At 37.5% G+C, this 21,874-nt stretch overlaps 1 protein-coding gene across 14 annotated transcripts; it reads right to left on the bottom strand.

The window, feature by feature from the left end:
* Positions 1-8,774: 8,774 nt before the first annotated feature.
* Positions 8,775-20,989, bottom strand: LOC149213471 (uncharacterized). Of its 14 annotated transcripts, none has more exons than XR_016250818.1 (8): positions 20,694-20,989; positions 16,319-16,427; positions 15,216-16,019; positions 14,590-15,055; positions 12,502-13,752; positions 12,159-12,331; positions 10,837-11,464; positions 10,461-10,508 (listed from the first exon to the last, which is right to left on the bottom strand). XR_016250818.1 is itself a non-coding variant. In XM_089392023.1 (3 exons), exons 1-2 carry the CDS (start codon positions 12,345-12,347, stop codon positions 11,303-11,305), a joined length of 330 nt encoding a protein of 109 aa, XP_089248149.1. In that variant the 5' UTR covers positions 12,348-12,483; the 3' UTR covers positions 10,461-10,508; positions 10,837-11,302. The 14 variants fall into 14 exon arrangements, 1 of the variants encoding a protein (XP_089248149.1); XR_016250820.1 differs by having other exon boundaries at positions 12,502-13,648; positions 20,694-20,988; XR_016250816.1 differs by lacking the exons at positions 12,159-12,331; positions 12,502-13,752 and adding an exon at positions 8,775-8,790 and having other exon boundaries at positions 10,330-10,508; positions 20,694-20,983.
* Between the last annotated feature and the right edge of the window lie 885 nt (positions 20,990-21,874).

The raw sequence follows: 21,874 nt of genomic DNA, 5'->3' as shown, positions 1-21,874 counted from the left end.
GCTTGTTTTTGAGGCATTGATCTTGGCCTTGGAGGATTGTTAGACAACTAGGAAGACCTATACATATTTACATGAACTCATAAAGAGTTTCTATACACATGACATGACTCTTTGACATTTAAATAAATCCTAAAGACATCAAGAAGTCTTTTACCTAGTGACACTTCTTACTCATGAAACCCATTCAGCAAGATTACAAAAATAATTTATTCTCTTTTATTACATCAAATACAAAGATCATGTCATTATGAAGACCGAACCTAGTTACACTTTCTTCAAAACTTCATAGACTCTGCCAATGCGATGCTTGTGGCTGTAAACAAAGCTCTTATCACGACCTGTTGAATGACACACAATTCAACCATAGGAAACATTGCAAGCTTACAAACTGCTTGAAAAAAAAGATGAGCACACTTATGAATGTCGTGAATTGACTATTTACCAGTCGGAAAAAGGATCGAAATAATGGTTTTAAAGCATAAAGGGTGTCAGAGCTTCCATAGAACGAATCTCTATTCTCAAAACCTTGATTTGTAAAAGCCCCGATAACAAATCTTTGGTCACTTCCATCTTGTGTTAAAGTTCTAGATACAAGAATAAATGATGGCCCATTGTAACCTACGACCTTAGACCAAAATCTGTTTAATCCTTTTCCATGTTGAGAAGCACTAGTTTGACATAAGCTAGGTAACTACTTAATATCACCAAATGAAATATATTAAAGGTCCATATCTACTCCATTCTCTTTGTTGAAGTGGAGTCAAATTATAAAGAGATATCTATAAAACACAACCCAAAATTTTTCTAGATTGAAAAGACTAATCATTTTAACCTAGTTTCTCTTCTTGCACAACTGTATTTAGAAGGAAGGAATCACTCAATGGAGTTGACCTCAAAGCACCAAGAGGAAAAAATCCCAAGGAGGGAAACTCCTTAAAAGAAGGAAAGAGAAAATATGAATCTCTTTCCCAAGTTGAGGTGTAGTCACTAAGGGCTTGTAGCACACTAACAGTTAGAAATAAGTTTGAAGATGTCGTCAAGACTAAGAGGATGGTACCAAATTAAAGTTGGACAACATCTTGAGGGATTGTCAGTACCAAATTAAAGTTAGACAACATCTTGAGGGATTGTCCATGAACATTGGATCATACACATTACAGTGCGAACTCTACCTTCATACGTGATTAACAACTCATAAACTGGGCCCCCAAATCTCCAAGCCATAAAAAACAACAGATTTTATAATCACGTGAAACGGTGCATTTTTAAAGGGATATCCATGAAATGTATATGGAAACATTGATGCTCAAGCACACAAAGAGGCTTAACCCTTACAAAGCATGAGCATGACTGAGAGGCTACCTTCAAATTGAAGGTAACCTACAAAATAAATCCTCAAATAGGGGCAAGTAGTTGTAATCTCAACAAGCTCCCCTCTAAAGAAGAAATGGAACCTCGAGAATATTTTCTACTGCTCTTGGTTTGATTTAAACCAAGTTTTTTTTTTTGTAGTTTGTATGAATCAAAATTTAGTCAAAAGAAGGAAGGATTGAATCCAATAGATTTGATTATGCGTGTTTTATAGTCCTGTATAGGAAGATTGCTACAAAAACAAAAACAACTTTTGCAATTTTAATGAATTAAAAAGTACCTTGCAAACTGAAAAGAAATAAGTTAGTAAGGTTGTCAATGGGGATTAGCGGTTGATTGTTGATAGCCATCCAACCCAAGGTCAAATCTCTTGCACATAATTGCCCTTTATGAACTTGCTGCGCTTCCAAAGTTTTTGCTTGCCCCTCGTGGACTAAGCTAGCTTCGTAAGCGGACACCTTAAGAGTGGACGGGGCCAAGGGCAATCCCAAAAGAGATTCTCCCCAATAATGGTTGCTTAGACAAAATTGCCCTTAGATAACCAAGAATCATTTGAACAAAAAACAAATGTTGGTAGGGAACGTAAACCAAGTTGAATCTAACAGTGTGACACAAGACCATATGGTGAAAGTTCGACGTTAGAAAAAAAATTGGTAAGTTTTATCTAAGATGGCTTACATTAGAACATTGCACCAATCTCAACAGAGATTACTTTAACAATATAAATCAAGGCAAGTAGGCCTCATTTTCACACATCATCACTCTACTTATTGTGCACCTCTTCACTTCTACTATGACAACTTCATCTCTAAATAGTAAATATCTATTTTCATTTCTACAACAAATTTTTCTATTTGACACCATCACTAATATTGCGTTGCATCAAGAAGTCACCATATTATTGGGAGAATATTTGGATTGCTCTATTAGAAAAGAAGTCACCTCTATATTTTAACTGTTAATACATGGTACTTTCTATCTCACTAATTTGTGCATATGGTTATATTTTTTGTTATCCTACAAGAGAAGAAAATATTATTTTTATAAATGAGTCCTCACATGCCTTAATACGGCATTTGGATTGGACAACATTCACTATAGTACTTCTAACTCTATTACCTAGTGTAATCGCAACAATTCAAAAAAAATCCTCACAAGCCTTTATTTGGCCTTCAAACTGGTGAGTGTTGCCCGCTCAAGGGAAACTATTTCGAAAGCCACTCTCATGAGCGCATTCTTGCTACTTGCTTAAGCTCTCTTGTCCATGTCCTTTGACTCAAACTTGTTCTTCCAATTCTCCTTTAGATATATCATATACTGGATCACATCACTCCTGAATTCTATCAGATGTCTCAGCCATGGTATACAATTCCTTCTCTTACACCTCAAATGACACATGCACTAGTAGATGGTACCCTATGCTTTCATTTGCACATGGTTATGGTACTTTGGTTTAGATTTTTTACTGTGCGTGTGCAATGTTCTTATGTATGGATTTGATACCTAGACATGGTGTTATAACTTCTAACCTACTTGTGAAAATTTCTAATAACACTTCATAACATTAATGATTTCAATGTTTGCCTCGTTGTACCATGGAGGACATAATTATCCTTTAGAAGTGCCATTAGACATTGGGTCAAGTTGTACTAGTGATCAAGTTGATGTAGCATGCTCCATATCCCCATTATAAATAACACTTTATTTCTTCCCAATTCATTTCCACCTCATTCATAAAACAATTATTCTTGTTCATGGTAGACTTGTCAAGATGTCATTCAACAAGGTCTAGCTAAGAAATCCTAAGCCAAATGAACCCAAAATGTAGAGGTGAAGAGCAAATAAAAAAATTTAAAAGCCAAAAATAATAAAGCTTGAACTATACCACCTTGATATGAGACCAATACTCCAAGTTATAAGACCAATACCCCTAGTCCCATGTGCTTAATAATGGATATCTAAGAAAAAGGAACTTGATAAATAAAAGAAAAAAGAAAAAAAATCGAAGAAAGGGATAGAAACATTGTTGAGGAAATGGTAACTCAAATCTAAAGCTCCCTCTTAAAGGCTTTTTTGTTAAAAAAAAATCTAGCTTTTGAAAGCTAGTTGGACAAGATTAAAGACTTGTATACCATCTTACATGACTTTGAAGGTCAATACATGAATTTTCCCTTCCCCTTCCATAAGTTATTCATCATATTACCTACTTTTAACTTAGTGATCTAGGAATAGACCTCTTATATTAGGATTTATCACAAGTATAAGGGGTATGGTTGTCCCCTAATCGTGTAACTTAAATAAAATCTTAAAATTAACTTGTGTTGTGACGTCGCTAAAGAAAACAGTACATTATCACCTAATGACTTGTAAAAGGGTTAGATCCACCACTATAAGTGGGTGCACTAGGATTTGTGTACCACGCCTTGAGATTTGTGTACTTGCTTTGGGATTTGTGACACCTCTTGCCTTGTTGACCATAGTTGTGAGTTTGTTGGGGTCAATTATGAGGTGGTTACAAACTTGCACCAATTGTTACATGTTATAATTGGTTATGAGGTTGTTGAGGTGGTTATTGCTCTATGGAACCACTCACATGATGGACTGCCTCAACTATTGTGCCACATGTACGCTTCATATTCCTCTCTTATGGAGAGAACATTTCCTTGTTGACTAGTATTCTAAACCATTTGACTCATTCCTTGATTCATGGGAACATTGTGTTCGAGTGGTTCTAGTTTATGAAATCAAGGGAAAATATTGTTCCACTACTATGTATGGGGACATAAACAAGGTAAAACACCACCTAGCTAGAGTTGTGTGCAAAAATGTCACTATTTGTGATGGCCACCTTGCAAAATTCATAGCTGAAATCCTTGTTTGGCAATGAGCCACCCCCAAGTTGAGGCTATGAGTCCACAAAGAAGAATTTATCCAATGGTTGGCTCTAGTCCTCTCACACAACCAAATTCCCAAAATTTGCGTGTTTTTCTCTCTAACAAAAATCCTAACTTACTAGCTCTCTTTCCTCTTCAGCCTACACAACCCAAAGAAGGAGATCCCATTTTCTACCACACAATCCCTTGGGTTCTCCCAATTCCTTGTTGGGCTACAGCCTACAGCACAAACTAGTAAGGAAATCTCACTGCTACGGACTCAAAGGAATCTTAATTGCGGCTAATTTCCTTCATTGGCCATAGTTTCCATGCACACCCATGATTCCTCACAGGGTGTCCTTTTCCATAATTTCATTATCGATATACCATAGCTTAGCATTCATACCAGATTTCCTATTAGCATGATTAGCAAAAAGACCATGCAATAACCAAAAATAATGAGTTACATTTGCATGCCCAAAACTAACCACATGTCTTCATACAAAGGTCATGTATATCCCTTGCAACACATGATACACATCCCAAAGTTGATATGACTTGAGATAAAATAAGGTAATGGGCTTAAAGTTAGAAATACAATTTTATTAATGCCAATATATTTTAATCATCATTGTGTGCATAATGCAGCCCTGAATATGAGGTCAAATCACAGGCTTTGATGATGTAAGATTGTTGCCGATAGATAAAAGAATAATAGCTCTGTTGTTGCCTGATCCACGAGAAAATTGGCCCACAACTTCGTACCACTTATTCTAATCCATACACCCTTTTTATCGCTATTCATTTATGACTATTGTCCTCTTTTCCCATCTAATTTCATCTTTAGGAAAATTAAAAATCGAAAATTAACAGTTTCTCCTTACTACTAAGAAACTATTTTACCAAAAAAGTAATAATAATGTCTTTAGGGGAATGAGGTCGTATACGCTATTCTAGCTTCCTCATTTTGGTAACAGTAGAGTTTCGAGTTTTTCCTTGCTTTACAAGCTTTATTGGAAAAGGTTGGCTTTTGAGAAATGCCATACCTTGCTTTTCTGGAAACTCTTTTAGCAAGGCAGCCAACTTCCTTAACGACAGTTCAACCCGTTCATACTTGGTTTCAAAACTTCAAATTTCCCTTATTTATCCAAGAAATCAAATTTTGGGTTTGCCTATGTTACAATTCACATGACGGACAAGGCCACCAAGTGTTATATCCAAGAACAATTTAACCATACAAGAATATTCTTTAAACTCTTATTCTTCCAGACAGAGGAACTTCAGAACACACCATTGTACATTTAGAGCTATGACCACCACTTATACTTGCAAAATACACAGAAAATACTAATTATAGGCACGTTTAAAAAACAATGTTTCCCAAAAGAAAAAAGGAAAAGAACAAATTTTGGCTAAGTGCAGCATTAACCTATTACAAAACACTAGAACCAAAAAAAGGACTTAAAATGTAATCACATAAGTGGAAACACTCCTGTTGGACTTGCTTGTTCACTAGGATCAAGAAAATGTGGCCATCTCTATCATGCAAGCCTGCGATCTCTGAAAATCAGAAAAGAGTTAAAACTTGAAACACGGTTGCCAAAAATAGCAGTTCCCTGGATTATAATCAAACAGAATCTAAGAAGAACTCTCATCGAGGTGATCCCTGGATGTATCTGAAATGAAACCAGTGCGATGGAGTCTCGTTGGATCTGAACCCTTCAATAGCAAGAAGTGATACTGGGGGTTAACAAAAGCAAATCATTCAAATTTTGACCAAGTTAACAAATAATTATTATGTAAATTGTGTGCTCACTGTTATGAGGGATGAGCATGGTAAAATACGCAGCTGATTATTGTTGATTTTTCATGATCTTGGGTCTAGGTTAGAATCTTAAAATCTTTGACACTACCAAACCAAGAATCTCGACGATACTACTTTGCACAGCAGAATATAAACAAACAGTAAATCACACATGCACAAAATATAGACAACTTTTTACATTTTTCAACCCAACTTCATTATATTAATCAACATATAATACAATAGTCTAGGGCTCCTGTACTAGGCACAATGGCCCTCATACATCCACTAGTACAAGAATACAAACTGGGGCTTGGTGTCAGTACATCGACAACCAATCTACCTTCAACAAGATACTCTGACTGTCTCGCTAATGTAGAGCTCCTCACAGTGCCTTGGTCATACCTTGTACCTGCCCGGTCTTTTGGCTCCCGATCTGCAGCTCCTGCCTCTATCAACGATCCAAGTCCATCTGACCACTGAACCTCAGCTATCCAATCTGCTCACTAGTTGTGCCTTAGTCCATCAAGGGCACAAAACATTGAGACTCATATTGAGTTGTTCATAGCTCCACTTGCGAACAACTCTCAACTGTCCATTGCTGCTCCTCAGCTACTTAGGGACTTCAACCCACTATGGTCTTCCTGTGTTGCACCGATGAAGACCAACATATGGCACAGAGCACTGCCACCTATCACTGCAAGATGTCCATCTCCCACAATGAACACAGGCTAGGACTACCCATCATCTGTTGTAGAAGTCCTTCTCCACACACAAGTCTCAGGCTCCACAAACTGCTCCTAGTTGATCAAACCCTTGAGCTCAACAACTGCTTCTCTCGCAACTACCTTGGTCCATCAAGGTGTTGCTCACCAGGCTCCAACTTGGACACTATCACGTTGTCCTCTAGCAGACCATAAGTGCCAATCACGTTCACACTTGGTCCACTCTCACGCTGCCCTCCAACAAACCACGAGTGACCAATGTTGTTGTAGCATCTACTCCTAGTTAGGGCATCCTCACACCTAGGAGACCCTTCTATTGGTTGCCAACAGACTTCTCCACATCTGCCCTTTGCTCTGCAATAGAGGAGCTATTGCACAAATCTAGGCTCCAATGTACTGCTTCAACATCTGCCCACTGATTAGGACATCTGACAATCCATGTCACCCCAATCACTTGGCTGCTACAATCCTCCAACATTCATCATCCAAACTGGTCAATACTTGACCCAACACAAGTCACCGATGGAGGAGATACAAACTTCTGCATTGTTGTTCGTGGGCAGAGTTTTGGTCACTAGTTAGGGCTCCCACTATAACCTACAGCAGCCCAACCTCCTTGCCTAAAACACACCTCAAATGATGCGGCCTCCTCTCCTTTACAAGCTAGGTGACCTTGTTGTGTGAGGAGGCACCTACAGCTCCACGTTAGGGCTGTTTTGACCCTCAAAACCTCACCTACAGGCCTGCACCCTAGTCATCACAGGAAGGTCCCTTTCTCGGCTTGTTTCAGGAGGATTTGCTGCGTTATCTTGCCCAGAACAGTCCTTTAGTTTGCCTCCTTCTCCACGCTGTCCAGCTCTCCAAAACACCACTGTTTTGGACCTGCAATCAGTGAGATATGCAACCCTGTCTAGGACTTTCTATTTCTGCATCAAAGCACCTCCATAGACCCTATATGCTTGCGTCCTTCACACAGAAATATGTGGCCTCCTCTAGGCTACCTTTTAGACTTCTCGGCTACCCCAAACAGCCCTATCTTCCACCTGCAATCAACACAAGGGTTCTTGGCCTATACGCAGAGGTAACCTTCATATTTGATGCCCAGAATTACCCTTACAGACCTCGGCCTTACTCCTCCCTGCTACGCTGGCTGAACCTGCCCAATCCCTGATCAAGACAGTCATGAGAGTGCCCTACTATCTCCTTCACTTGATCATCTAGGGTTGCGGCCTAGAACAGAGACTCCTCCTCCTCAACTGAGCTTCCTTTCTGCTCTTCAAGTCATGCGTTGCACCAACATGAATGTCCATATGCCTTCACAACACCTCTTATTTATACACCAAGAAGAGGGCTTCTTCAAGTCATTCTAGGGCTTGAACAGTTGTCACAAGTAATTTTTACACCAAGCAGACCCTGACACTTCATGTGCAAACCCATTAAATAACTCAAAAATTCATATCTCCATTTCTACAACTCGAAATCGGATGATTCTTGTTGCGTCGGATTCATCTCGATGAGAGCTATCATCCTCATCCATCACATGTCGAAATGTGCTCATGGCCCAAATCACGATGGGTGCAAAACCCCAAACTTGGGTTCCAAGCCCACAAGCGACTCTTGTGGCGCTTTGCCCTCCAATCCCCAAACCCTAGGGCTTGGAGTACCTCCCAAGCTACAAAAGTCAACAGTTGTAAATCTGCCCAGGATGGATCCACTTATACCAGAAGGGAATCCTATTTTAGGAAAGAGATCCGATCCAAATAACAAAAAAAAAAACAAGAATCCGATGGAGATCTGAGATTCTGAGCAGAATCAGATGCAGGTTTGGGGTGCCCTAAGGCAAATCGGGTAAGTGAATATATTTCCATTTCCATGAATGAGGGTGCCCTAAGGAAATCCGGTAAGTGAATGCATTTCCATTCCCATGAATGAATGGCTACTTCCGAGTACAAACTTTAAGAGTTGTGGATACGCACCCTGAGCTCTGCTACGCTGTTGCAATTGAAACGAATTCTAACTGGTATCATCACCAAAAAGGAGATGCATTAAAAAGAAGTCAGACCATGTTTGGAGTGAAAGCTTCATGTTTTCAACTTTAAAAACTACACGTACACATGTTTCATTCAATAAAGAAAAGGAATCGTTCCCTTTCAAACAACCTTCATGCAGGTTTCTCTCTTATTCCATTCAATTTGTGTAATAGCTATGTGTCCAATATATATGTAGGCATCTAACATCAGCAAACATTCACATGAAACAACCTAGATTTGCTTCAGATTGTATATCTAATGCACATTCAGAAATCAATGATTAACTGCTAATAGGGACCAAACATCATTTACCAATACCAGTAAAAAAATATAAAACATCAAAGCAAAAAAAGGTCTGTACAACTTATTAATAAGTTCAAGCTTCCAAATTCTACCCTTTAACAACTTTGTTGCAAAATATTAATTTCTACCCTTTAGCCGATTGGAAAATAATTCTAGAGACTGATGTGATCAAATAAAGCAAGTTTTCCTTGAAAAGCTCGAATGCCTATATTCAGGTGAGGTGATCTCCCCCAGCTGGAAGCCAACACAGCTAATTTGTAGCAGATTGTATATCTAATCCACATTCAGAAATCAATGATTAACTGCTAATAAGGACAAAACATCGTTAACCAATGCCAATAAAAAATATAAGACATCAAAGAAAAAACAGGTTTGTACAACTTGTTAATGAGTCCAAGCTTCAAAATTCTACCCTTTAACAGCTTCTGTTTCAAAATCTTAATTTCTACCCTTTAGCCGATTGGAAAATAATTCAAGAGACTGATGTGTTCAAATAAAGCAAGTTTTCCTTGAAAAGCTCGAATGCCTATATTCAGGTGAGGTGATCTTCCCCAGCTGGAAGCCAACACTGCTAGCTTTTAGCTTCAAGTTACCAAAATAACTTTGCTTGTCTACCATCATAACCTGACATGACAAATGTAACTTAAATCCCCTTTTAGAAGGTCCTTCGATGGATTTCCTAACATGGTGGTTACTGGTTACATAGTAACTAATTGTCACTCTATGGTCATTTTATTTACTCTTCAATCGACCAATCTTTCCTGGTCTCTGACAAAAATACGCTGTCAAGAACAATATTTCAGCACTGTGCTTTAGTTGTTCAAGTCCACCTTTAATATCAGAGTTGCTACCATATAAAATCATTTTTGTGTCTTTTTAAACAAATCGCCAAATTGTACATGATAATGGATCCCAGTAGCACATATCTTTGCTACTTTGAAGTGATCTACATAAACATGAGAAAAACAACAATTTCCTGGTTTGAGGGTTTATTCATTTTTTTAATTCGCATCCTCAAAGAGGGTAAATCAGTCACAATAAAACAGTTTTAAGTAAAAGTAAAATTTTATAGCAAATCCACAGGGCATGAAACAAATTAGCATAATAAATACAAGCAATCCCTTCTGTGACAAATCCCAAACTAGACTTGTAGAATAAAGATGCCTACAATTAGACATAAACAGAAGTTCAATAAGCCAAAATGATACAAGAATAATACAAACCGGTATATGAGATCTGGAAGGATGCTAGAATGGCTCACAGACATAAAGGATTCCATCAGGCATTCTCCTCCTAATGGAGCTCTAATAGAGAGAGCAATAGCCCATGCTGTTCCAGAATTCAATAACCCTGCTGCATCTGAAGAATGCACTTCTTTTTGTGGTGGAGTTTGGACTGCAACCTGTTCGTCAAGCGAGGATAAAACTCAGATTAGAAAGCACACTGGAATGATAATGCCTGTTACTAACCAATGGGAAATTATATAGAGGCTCAAAGTTGATGTCTTTCACAATCTATGAAACTTGAAAGTAGAAACTTTGGCAAATAATAAGTAGATAGAATAACCAGTATTGATGAAATACAATAGAAATTCATGAGATAAATGGGTAACAGACATTCATAGAGCAATAACAAAATAGTTGTTTAGTATAGAGCCTGTGGACTTCTTATGCCTAAAGTCGGACAGAGTAACAATAATGATTAACAAGTAAGGTTTTATATATATTTACATCGAGACTTATACTGGCCCTTTGAATGACACCCTGAACATGCTGTGGAAAGCAATGAGAAAGGCCTGGAATTGTTGCAAAAATCCAAGAATAAAAACTTGCAGCTGTTATTTCAACATTTGCATATGATGTTTTACTTGAATTCTCTCAGTGCAATTCTTCTCTGTCAGATCCAGAACAAATCACCATTGCTGATCTTACAAGATGATTTATTTCTGGGAGCTGTATACTACTTGCATCTTCTTTCCCTCAATGTAGATCTGGAAACCATGCATGATGTTCCATAAGCCAACAGAACCACAAAAATACATAGATGTCATTTTCACTGAAGTGCCCATCAATTTTGTCAGTTTCATGATCTGTAACTTTCAGCTTTGAAGGAAGTTGAGCCCTTTTCCTTACTTCATGAAAGAGCATAAACAGCAGCTTAACAGATTGAGATGCAGATGTTTGCATGCAGCACTTATCATAACCTCTCAAGAATGCTGGCCAAAATACTTGCCCATCTTGTGGAGTAAAATAGATTGAAACTATTGTTGGACCAAAATCTGTCAGCAACTTTAGGCAATTCAGCAGGGACTGCATACTCTTCACTCTCTAACTTGAAGAACCTACAACGAAGACATTCCTGAAAGACAAGAAACCATGTAAACAGCCGCCAATTAGTTACAAGAAAATTCAGAAGTTACAAACGAAGAAATAAAACAGAATCTTATAACTGGATATGTACAGAAATCAAATGTTTCTAGGAAATTAAAAATTAAGATGCTCATGTTAGAACAGATCCAAGAAGGAGAAAATCGAATAGCTAAACTTTTATGATCCACCGATTAGAAAATTCTCCACCAGTCAAACATTGATAGATTAATATAACCCATGAGCAAGCATCTGTTTCATGGTTAATTCTCAATGACGTTGACATGGCTAATTCACATCCATTTCAAACACTTCCGGGATGACGCATTACTGCCACCATCAGCCATAAGTTCGCAAGGGTTAAAAGATATCTTTATAATTACACGGCTCGAAATGCAACCAACAATAGAAACAAAAAAATACCCAAAAAACAGTGATATCTTCGTAACTGAAACATTGCAGAAGTCCAATTTCCACCAAAAACCTACCACTCATCAAAATCACCAAAAACACAACGTTGTAAGCCACACGAAAAATCTGAATGCACCCATAGAATGAAATGCATATTCGAGCTCGAAGACATACCACCGGCAAGCCGGTATTTTCTGATTACATCAAAATTCGTCTAGAATCAAATGAAAAAAAATTGCAAAACTACACTCCTGTGAAAAGTTGCAAGTGCATGCTTTAATTTTGATTCGATTCACATTCTGTTGTGGGTCGTCAGCCTGCTGCAGCACGACGTCCATCATATCCTTAGCCACATATCGGCCGGGGAGCCAACCAATCAATCGGTGGAAAGTTGAACAAGATGATAAGGGCTGTTGCACTAGAAACAAATTAATCCTCCATCCCAAACCTGCCCCAAGAACCATGAATTTTCAATATTCGACCAAGAAATTAAAGATTTGGAAGGCATTTTCTTGAATGAAATAGGTCATCGATCGCCAACAGACCATTGCAAAATCTGCCTGTCCGTAAGTGCTTATGAAAGTCTCTTTCAGAAGAAGGATTAAGGAATTTTGATACCTCACTTAACGCCGAGCATATTTTGCAATGGCCCTTGGAAATCGACTATCTAGTTCCTGGAATTAATAATTATAAGCTAATAATCCTCCTTATGAAAGGGATTTTGATACCCACTTACCCACGAGCATATTTTGCAATGGCCGTTGGAAATCAACTATCTAGTTCCTTGAAAACTGGGGCTTCAAAGGCGGCTGATGCACCGGTGCTCATTGTTTTTTCCCTCGTGCGTGCAATATTGTTGCCGGCATAGTGAATAGCTTTGCAAAAATGACTGTAGTTTCACTTCTCACTATTGTCACCGAACTCTCTGCATTTTGTCAAGAATATGGGGAGTTCTCTGGCCGTTCTGCTACCGATATCATGGAATATTGTATAGCGGCTTTCTGCGAGACATAGGAAATCATGGAGCTTTGTTGAAACTTCAGATCTAGAAGCTGCTCCGGTGAAGAAACAAACAGACTAATTATTCCAATTATTAAACAGACTAATTATTCCAATTATTAAACAGACTAATTATTCCAGAGTCTAAAAAAGGTACAAGACGTGCATCTTCCCATTAACAAGTTTGAAGTCAGAACTGTCCAAAATGCTAAAGAAACTCTATAGTAATTCATAGGTATGGAGAAACAAAAGGCGAATGCATCAGTAGTTCTAGATATGACTCCAGGAATTGAAAGGCAGTAATTGCAGGGAAAAGCTTGTCCAAGCTATGTGAAAGCATTAAAAATCATTCGGACTCTATTACATCTAACATGTGTACTATGTTTTCCCAATGATTTTTAATGCATTCACACAGATTGGACAAGTTTTTCCCTACAATTACTGCCTTTCAATTAGTGGAGTCATATCCTGAACTATTGATTCATTCGCCTTTTGCCTTTTGCTTCTCCATAACTAGGTCGCTGGAGAGCTTCTTTGGCATTTTGGAGAATTTTGACTTCAAATTTGTTAATGGGAAGATCGCGCCGAACAATTTGTGTCATTTTTTCAGACTCTGGAATAATTAGTTTGCTTGTTTGTTCACACGGGGTGAATTCCGGATCTGAATTTTCAACAAGCTCTATGATTCCCCATACCTCCTCGTAGTAAGCCTCTATACAATGTTCCACAACATCAATAGCAAAATGAACAAAGAACCTGCCATATTCTTCACAGAAAACAAAAAACTCGATGAGAATATTGAGAAGTGAAACTGCAGTCATCTTTGCACAACTCTTCTTCATGTTGAAGGTCTTTTCGTTCTGCTAATTTCTGTTTACATCAAAATTCTTCTAGAAATTCAGTCTATCACCTCTCATGAAAAAGAAATGCTGAACTACACTCATGATCATAAACATAAACAGAGAGTGCATCAAGCGTAAACCTATTGAAAATTTTATAGCCTTTTCATCTTCTCACACGGAGTATCAAATTGAGTTGATGGCATCACCAGAGAACCCAAAAAAGGATCTCACTCAACACAATCAATTCCTTGCTCAGCAAAATCTACTACTAGCATTTGCACCAAAAGGTGCAGGGACGCGTCAATAGTGTTTCGGGATCTTGAGACCCTTCGAATATATATACAATAACATTTGAAATAAAGGCAGAAGGATATGCGGGCCTTGGCAATGAAAACCACATTGCTTGGAGCAAAATTAAAATAGAGGAGGAAAAGGAAAATATTCTTCATTATTATGATACACATCCTACTCCACTGGATATATAAAAGGACTCGCCAATGGCACTGAGGATGGCTATTGACTAATTGAAACTGGTTAAGCATTTTAGTGCATATGTTTGAACTTGAAGCCTCAACACATGTGGAAAAGCAAATCGAAGCCACCCAAAATCTTGATCAACACGTTTGAAAGTAAATCGAAACAAACCCAAAATGAGGCAATGATATCCCAATCTTATCAGTTGTAAATAACGTACTCAAGCTTTCACTTTACAGGAATCAAATAGAATACAAAAACAAGAAAGGACCAAAGTTAAAAGATCACAAAATATTGTTGTGTCAAACAGTGAATATGGAAACCCATTCAAGTACAGCTAACAACATCACTGCAAGTTTAAAAGACTATCACTCCAAGATAGGAGGCATACCATTTAGCGCAAAACAGTCAAAGATCTCTTTGGCACAGAGCTGGGTGAAATATTAATTGTTGATGCTGATCTTGAGGGTTTTTTTGGAGAATTACTGAATTCTGCTATTTGGATATGTATCATGTTTCCTTGTTCGTTGCCGATTTACCATGCTTACAATACTTGTTCCTTTTTTTTGCTTGAAAATGCAGACTGAGTGGAATCCATCTCATCCTCACAAGATGAAACTGCAGATCCCTCACTTTGGGAGCTGAAATGATCATGATCACAGTTGTTCGAAGATCTCACACTTCCAGAAACTGTTGGTGAAACAGATTGTCGCCTCGATCTATTTCCAGCCTCACTTCCAGGCCTTGATGCAGGAGACAACCCACGCCTTGATGCAGGAACTGAACCTCTTGTCCTAGATATGGGCCGATCACTTATTGATGTAAGAAGCTTTGGAGGGGGCTCACTCAAGCTTTCACTTTACAGGAATCAAATAGAATGCAAAGACAAGAAAGGACCAAAGTTAAAAGATCACAAAATATTGTTGTGTCAAACAGTGAATATGGAAACCCATTCAAGTACAGCTAACAACATCACTGCAAGTTTAAAAGACTATCACTCCAAGATAGGAGGCATACCATTTAGCGCAAAACAGTCAAAGGATCTCTTTGGCACAGAGCTGGGTGAAATATTAATTGTTGATACTGATCTTGAGGGATTTTTTGGAGAATTACTGAATTCTGCTATTTGGATATGTATCCTGTTTCCTTGTTCTTTGCCGATTTACCATGCTTACAATACTTGTTCTTTTTTTTGCTTGAAAATGCAGACTGAGTGGAATCCATCTCATCCTCACAAGATGAAACTGCAGATCCCTCACTTTGGGAGCTGAAATGATCATGATCACAGTTGTTCGAAGATCTCACACTTCTAGAAACTGTTGGTGAAACAGATTGTCGCCTCGATCTATTTCCAGCCTCACTTCCAGGCCTTGATGCAGGAGACAACCCACGCCTTGATGCAGGAACTGAACCTCTTGTCCTAGATATGGGGCGATCACTTATTGATGTAAGAAGCTTTGGAGGGGGCTCTGCTGTGAATCCAGGAATGTTTTAATGCCAAGACTGTAGCTTTGGGGAGGAGGGCGTAGCACGGTTTGCTTTTCCAGATGAAGATGCACCCCTTGCCACTGAACCACCAGATCCAGGGCTAGATCTTCTAAGTGTTGGAGTTGGGAACCTTATGGACAGTGTGGAAGGCTTGGATGTTGGTGTAGATGGCCTGACTGAAGGTGTTAGAAATCGCAAAGTCGGACTCGCACTAGCACTTGGACCTGACGATGCCCTTGTCCTGACAAAGGTGTTTACACTGCTTGAACAAGATGATGGACTTGATCGACGTGGACTAGCACTGCTTCGAGAAGCCCTAGAAGTAATCTCCGTCTGAAATAGTGATCATAACAAATGCAATAAGCACTAAAGTACAAATCACGTTGTATGTAACAATCAGAAAACATCCTCCTATATGCAACAGGAATCATAATAATACAATGAAATCGGCATATAAAGGGTACCACATCCTCTTGGAAGCCAAAATACCCGTATAAAGGGCATCATACCTGTTGGATGCCCAAATGCCCTAATCATGCCTACACCAAAGCTAAATAAACAAAAGCATAAAAACGTAGCTTCCGACAATTCATTTCCTTCTCTAGAACGAAAAGTTTGCTTAAATCACTCACCCTTGATGTTGTAGGTTGACTTCGAGGTCTGCCTCTCTATGAAAGATTAACAGTTGGCGTTTCATCATCCAGAGAAGGAAAGAGGGGTGTATGTGGAGGAGTTAGAAGCCTGTATTAACATCACAACAATATCTCAATAAATAAGAATCACATTTGAAATAATAAGTAAAAAAGTAAAAAGTTGATGCTTTACATTTGGAATAATAAGTAAAAAAAAAGTAAAAAGTTGATGCAAAACACTACTGTGCTTTGCAGTTTTTTGTGCACCTGTTTGACCTTGGTCTTTATGTATTTTTCTACTCTTTCATTGCAAAAATGCATCTTTCATTACAAAAATGCATCTTTCCTCAATAGATGAATATCAGGCCTTTTCAGTTTCAAGCCCCTGCCCATTATTATTATCTTATACACTTTGAACACGAGGACCTTTGAACTAGCAGTTTGTTGAAATACTTCATTATAGTTCATATCAAAGGGTTCCCCATTTTCTACTCTCCCATCTCCAACTCACCTTATCCTCTCATTTGAAAGTGTCTCCACATTTCACTAAAACCCATTAACGGGCATCCTAAGGTTTAATCTCACAAATATGTTTGACCTCATTACTGTGAAACCATTGAGCATAGAGTCATCAACACATTTAAGCATGTAACATAAATTGTTTTTTATCAAAGTTCAAAAGTCCAAGGGACTTTCATCATCAATGTTGTAAACATTAGCATTGGGATAAAATCAGTAAGGGTTTGGAAAACCAAAAGATCATAAAAATCGGGAAAATATCGATAAAAAATCAATAAACATTGGCAAAATTAAGATACCATAAAAATATCTTTAAAAATCGGCAAACATCTGTTAGGCCAAGAAATCATGGTTTCGAGATAAAATCAGGATGTTATCAAGATGTTCGCAACACTACTCATCATACATAAATTGCATCTGGACAAAATGGATATGATCAAGTAGTGGATGGAACTGACAACAATTCATCAGAGTATAAAATTCCATGAAACAATTATTTTGCACATCACAGAAGACAATATAGAACTCTAGATATGGAAATAAGAGGGGTGTGTTTGGAGGAGTTAGAAAACCGTGTCAACATCACAAAACAATATCTTAATAAATAAGAAACACATTTGCTAACAAAGAAGCTATTGTAAAACAGGTAATAGTAAGTAAAAAAAAGAGAATAAAAAGCTGATGTTATTGTGCTTTGTAGCTTCTTGTCCACTTATTTGACCTTGGTCCATATGTATTTTTCTACTCTTTCGTTGCAAAAATGCATCTTTCATGAATAGATGAATATCAGGCCTTTTAAGTTTCAAGCCCTTGCCCATTATTTTTGGCTTATACACTTTGAACTCTGAAACATATTACATTAGAACATATTACATTAGTTACATTCTTCCAACCATATAAAACTAATTATTAAATGTTGTTAAAGTAAATATTCAGCTATTTTGAAATTCATATTTAAGATAAACGGGCTGTAACAACCAGTGCTAGGTAGCCAGACATCTATCATCTGTGAACTGCATCGAAAATTCCTTCATCATTAAGGTATTACAGTAATGCATAAAATAGAAAAAAAAATTAACTCAAGCAGCAACTTTTTAACTCCTTCGAAACTTGACCACTGACAAAAATGTGAAGCATAAAAGAAAATGCATAAAGATTTCGTTGAACAAGCTTAAAAATTTTCGTGTCCGAAGATCTCACACTTTGCATGAGATACTAATGCTCAAACGTATTTAGAAAAAATTGATAGTTTCTGTCAATCCATAGCACAACTAAAATCAATATGATAAACAATAGAGTTCCAGCTAAGAGAAAGTGCTTTCCGTATAAAAAGTAGTTAACACTATCAAGATTTTCAAGAAAGTCAGTGACGATTTAGTAAATCCAAAGTTTGAGAATGGCGCAGACCGCTAAAGTACAAAACAAACCTTCAAACAGAGTACTACTACCAAGGAAACCAACAAAGTCTCAGAAAACATAAAGTTCAATAAAGCAGAGATCCAAAATTTACCCAAAAAGAACTTCAAACAGAGCAGAAGCAAAACTTCACCCTCAAACAAGAGAAATCTACAACCATACAACAACGAAGGGATTAACAACCATAACTCGGAAACAAAACTAATAGAGAATAAACCAGAACAAAGTTTAGTGAAAAATCCTGGAAACTCTAGGAGAGATCCCGAAACTCTGAGTCTATCATATTCTTCACTTCTTCTATACCTCCAGGTTCCATTAGGTACTTGTATAAATTTGTCGTTAAGCCCCCATGTCAGCCATTATCACAAGCTTTGTTATTTGAAGGGTCACACTGCAAGAACATAATGGGATTGCATTATAAATATTGCCACCCTCCTTGGCATAGAATGGCAGGGCGGACAAAAAATGTCTTGAAAAGACTGACCTTCAAAAGAATTTGAAATAAAAAATTTCAAAGATAACAAATTTTTGCAAGGTCCCGGGCATCAAAATTAGGCCAAACAAATGATGCTTAAAAACACACATTTATCTTGCATATTTTTACGCCTTAAGGCGTTTCCCTATGAGACCAACTCCCTCCCGTGTCAACGTGTACTGTAGTGGACTGTCGATCTTTGTGTTAGATGATTAGAAAACTTTGTGTCATTGGATCATCAGGGCGTGGAAGTTCCGGCAAGAATTAGGACTAACCACCTCCGGTGATTACGCTGCCGTTTGGAACGACTATACCTGTCTTCCCCGCTGCCGTTTGGAACGACTACACCTGTCTTCCCCTTGCTGCCATTTAAATATTGCTGCATACGCCTGGTTTTTTCTTGCTGACTAACCACCGCCGATGATTACGCTGCGGTTTGGAATGACTATACCTGTCTTCCCCTTGCTTCCATTTAAATATGGAAGCATACTCCTGGTTTTTTCATTATGCTTTCCAGTTTTGGCTGATTTTCCAAACGCAATCGTTGTACCTTCTTGCGCAGGGATTGCACACATTCTTCATTTATTTGCTGTGAAAAATGAGGTTGAGGTATTGTTGGAGATGTTTTCCCTTTCTCATTCTCATTCTCTAACGTACCATTTTACTTCTTTCTGTAAATTATTTCTTTTCGTAAATTGATATTATGGAAACAAATATAACGTACCATTTTACTTCTTTCTATAAATTATTTCTTTCTGTAAATTGATATTATGGAAACAAAGTCACTGTGACCTGTAAGATATAGAGAAGTTTTATAAACATCTTAAGAGAAGTTTTATAAACATCTTCCATTAAGATGTAACCAAGAACTACAAACAAACTACATTTAAAATTTATATTTGAACCTACAAAATTTCAAATAGAAATCTTTTAGAAGAAATTTTGAACGACCTACACAGGTCTATTGCAAGTCTTGGGTTATAGGGATAGTTTCAGAATTATTGTCGGCCTAAGAAACATATAACTATATAACTATATGTTTCTTTCTACCATATAAATTGTCAGTTGAGATATACAGTAATTGGATATATAAATACACCAGGGCTTGTTCAATATATTTAGCAAAATAATAGAACAAATTCAAGATGGGGTCATGGATGTTTTACGAATATGAGAAAAGTATTTTTGCTAGCAAACTCGGCTTAGAAAACTCGTTTCCACAACCTGCAAGTACATAAAAGAAAATTATAATGATATCTACGCCTATAAAATAATAATAATATTCAATCAGAGTACAAACCCTAAGGGTACACTAAACAAAACTTAAAATTCATAGTATTGATAATAAGTCTTGCAACATTAACCCAGTATAGTTGACAAGTAAGCAACCCTTGTTAAATTATATAGGTTGCAAGAATTATTAATTACATGTTGCAAGGTAAACCCCGTGTGCCAGGGAGTTAAGGGGGAAAACCCTAATGGTTATGCTAGGAAACCGGAGACAATATTACCCAACACCCAGATTACAATATTACCTAACCCCCAGATTACGGGTTTGAAAAATAATTAATAGGGTTAAAACAAAAGCTTGATTTCTGTATGCCATAACTCTGACCTGATAGTCTGACCTGAAACCCGAAATAAATAAAGTAGTGGTATAAAAAAACCTGTTGAATTGAGTAAATTCCAAATCGAAAGGAAGAACTTCATTTAAATAAATGGAATATTTTCAATTCCTAATCTGTGGCCAAAGAAGAACAGAAAAGAACAAAAGACTAAGTTAGTCGTACTTATACTCTGCAGAAAATTTGAAATACGTAAAGAAATATAAGGAAATAAATTACTTTAGGGTTTCCTGGCAGTCGGTGGACAATGCCCTGAACAGAGCTATTTACATTAACCGAAAAGCATGCGATAATTAAGAATAGGGTTCCTTAAAACGAAGCAAGAATCCCCCTTGATTACCTTGCAAAGATGGAGTACAAAGGAACTAATTCTGCATCCAACAATAAGAAATCCCAAGAAATCCCAAACCAACGATAAGATACAACTGAGAGCCTAAAACCCAAAGGAGAAAAAGTAAAATAGGGTTACAACAGCATGTATATCCAAATAAATATGGAAATGAGACAAATAAAATTTTAGTAGAACACGTTGCACTCATCCTGTGTGGGCGTAACAGTGGAAACCATAACTCTAGAGCTAACTTTTAATTATAGTTGCAGCACTGACAGTGGAGCTCTACCCAACAGAGTACTGTGAAAATGAGCTGACTATGGGGTGGAAGGGCGGGTTAGTTATCCTTAACCTTCCTGTCTACATCTGCACCATTCGATTGTAAACCCTGAACATCAACGGTCATGCCCATGACACCTTGCACGCGCCAAACCGACCACAAGTCCTCGTAATTGAGTGACAACTGGAACTTCGGGAAAGTACAAAGGAGGCTCTTACGTTATAATTTAATCAGTGGAATACGAAGGGGAATTGCATAGAGAGTCGCTATAACATGGTCATGAAACAAATTATAAGCAACGGTTAACCGTGTAAACCTTGCATGCATTCCATACTGAAGGTTAATTCAATAAATTTTTAAAGCATAACCAATATATTTATGGGACGCCTAACCAGATCAACCACCTGAACATAATTATATTAGCAGAAAAACCTTTGATATTAATAGGAAAAAGAGAAATTAATCAACTTAAAAGTCAAACAAAATAAAGTAATCAATTTAAATTTTTGTTGATAATTAAGGCCTGCACCATTTGAAATTAAAATAAATTATAATCATTCATCCACCTTCGAATGTGTACCACAGGTGTGGAACTGGAGTGTGCACTTTCTGATATGTAAAGTTTGTGTTCTGTAACCATTTATCATTACCATTTTATGTCTGTTTATGGCACTTCATTAGAGTGAGTATTTCTTCCCTGGATTACAATGTTCTAAAAACATGAAACGGTTAAGGATATATATCACTTTCACCCCTAAAAAAACACATAAACTAAATCCAAAAAAACGACTAAACTAAATCTACAGGGAACAACCTGGTAACGTTGCAACAAAAAATTTCTTTCTACCACGTGGTAGACAGGGGTTATAGTTAATAGAAAATTTCTTTCACCTGGTAAAGCTACAACAAA

The sequence above is a fragment of the Pinus tabuliformis genome, chromosome 1_1, assembly GCF_031772625.1.
Source record: "Pinus tabuliformis cultivar Carrire ecotype Pingquan chromosome 1_1, CPIR1, whole genome shotgun sequence".
Lineage (NCBI taxonomy): Eukaryota > Viridiplantae > Streptophyta > Pinopsida > Pinales > Pinaceae > Pinus > Pinus tabuliformis.
The sequence above is the reverse complement of the archived record's forward strand: the minus strand, read 5'-3'. Positions and strand labels throughout refer to the sequence as shown.

Coding starts and splice junctions, on each gene's coding strand:
- LOC149213471 (XM_089392023.1), bottom strand. CDS start 12,347: ATGGTTCTTGGGGCAGGTTTGGGATGGAGGATTAATTTGTTTCTAGTG. Junction 11,465..12,179: donor CTGACGACCCACAACAGAAT/GTGAATCGAATC, acceptor CTTGTCTTTCAG/GAATGTCTTCGTTGTAGGTT.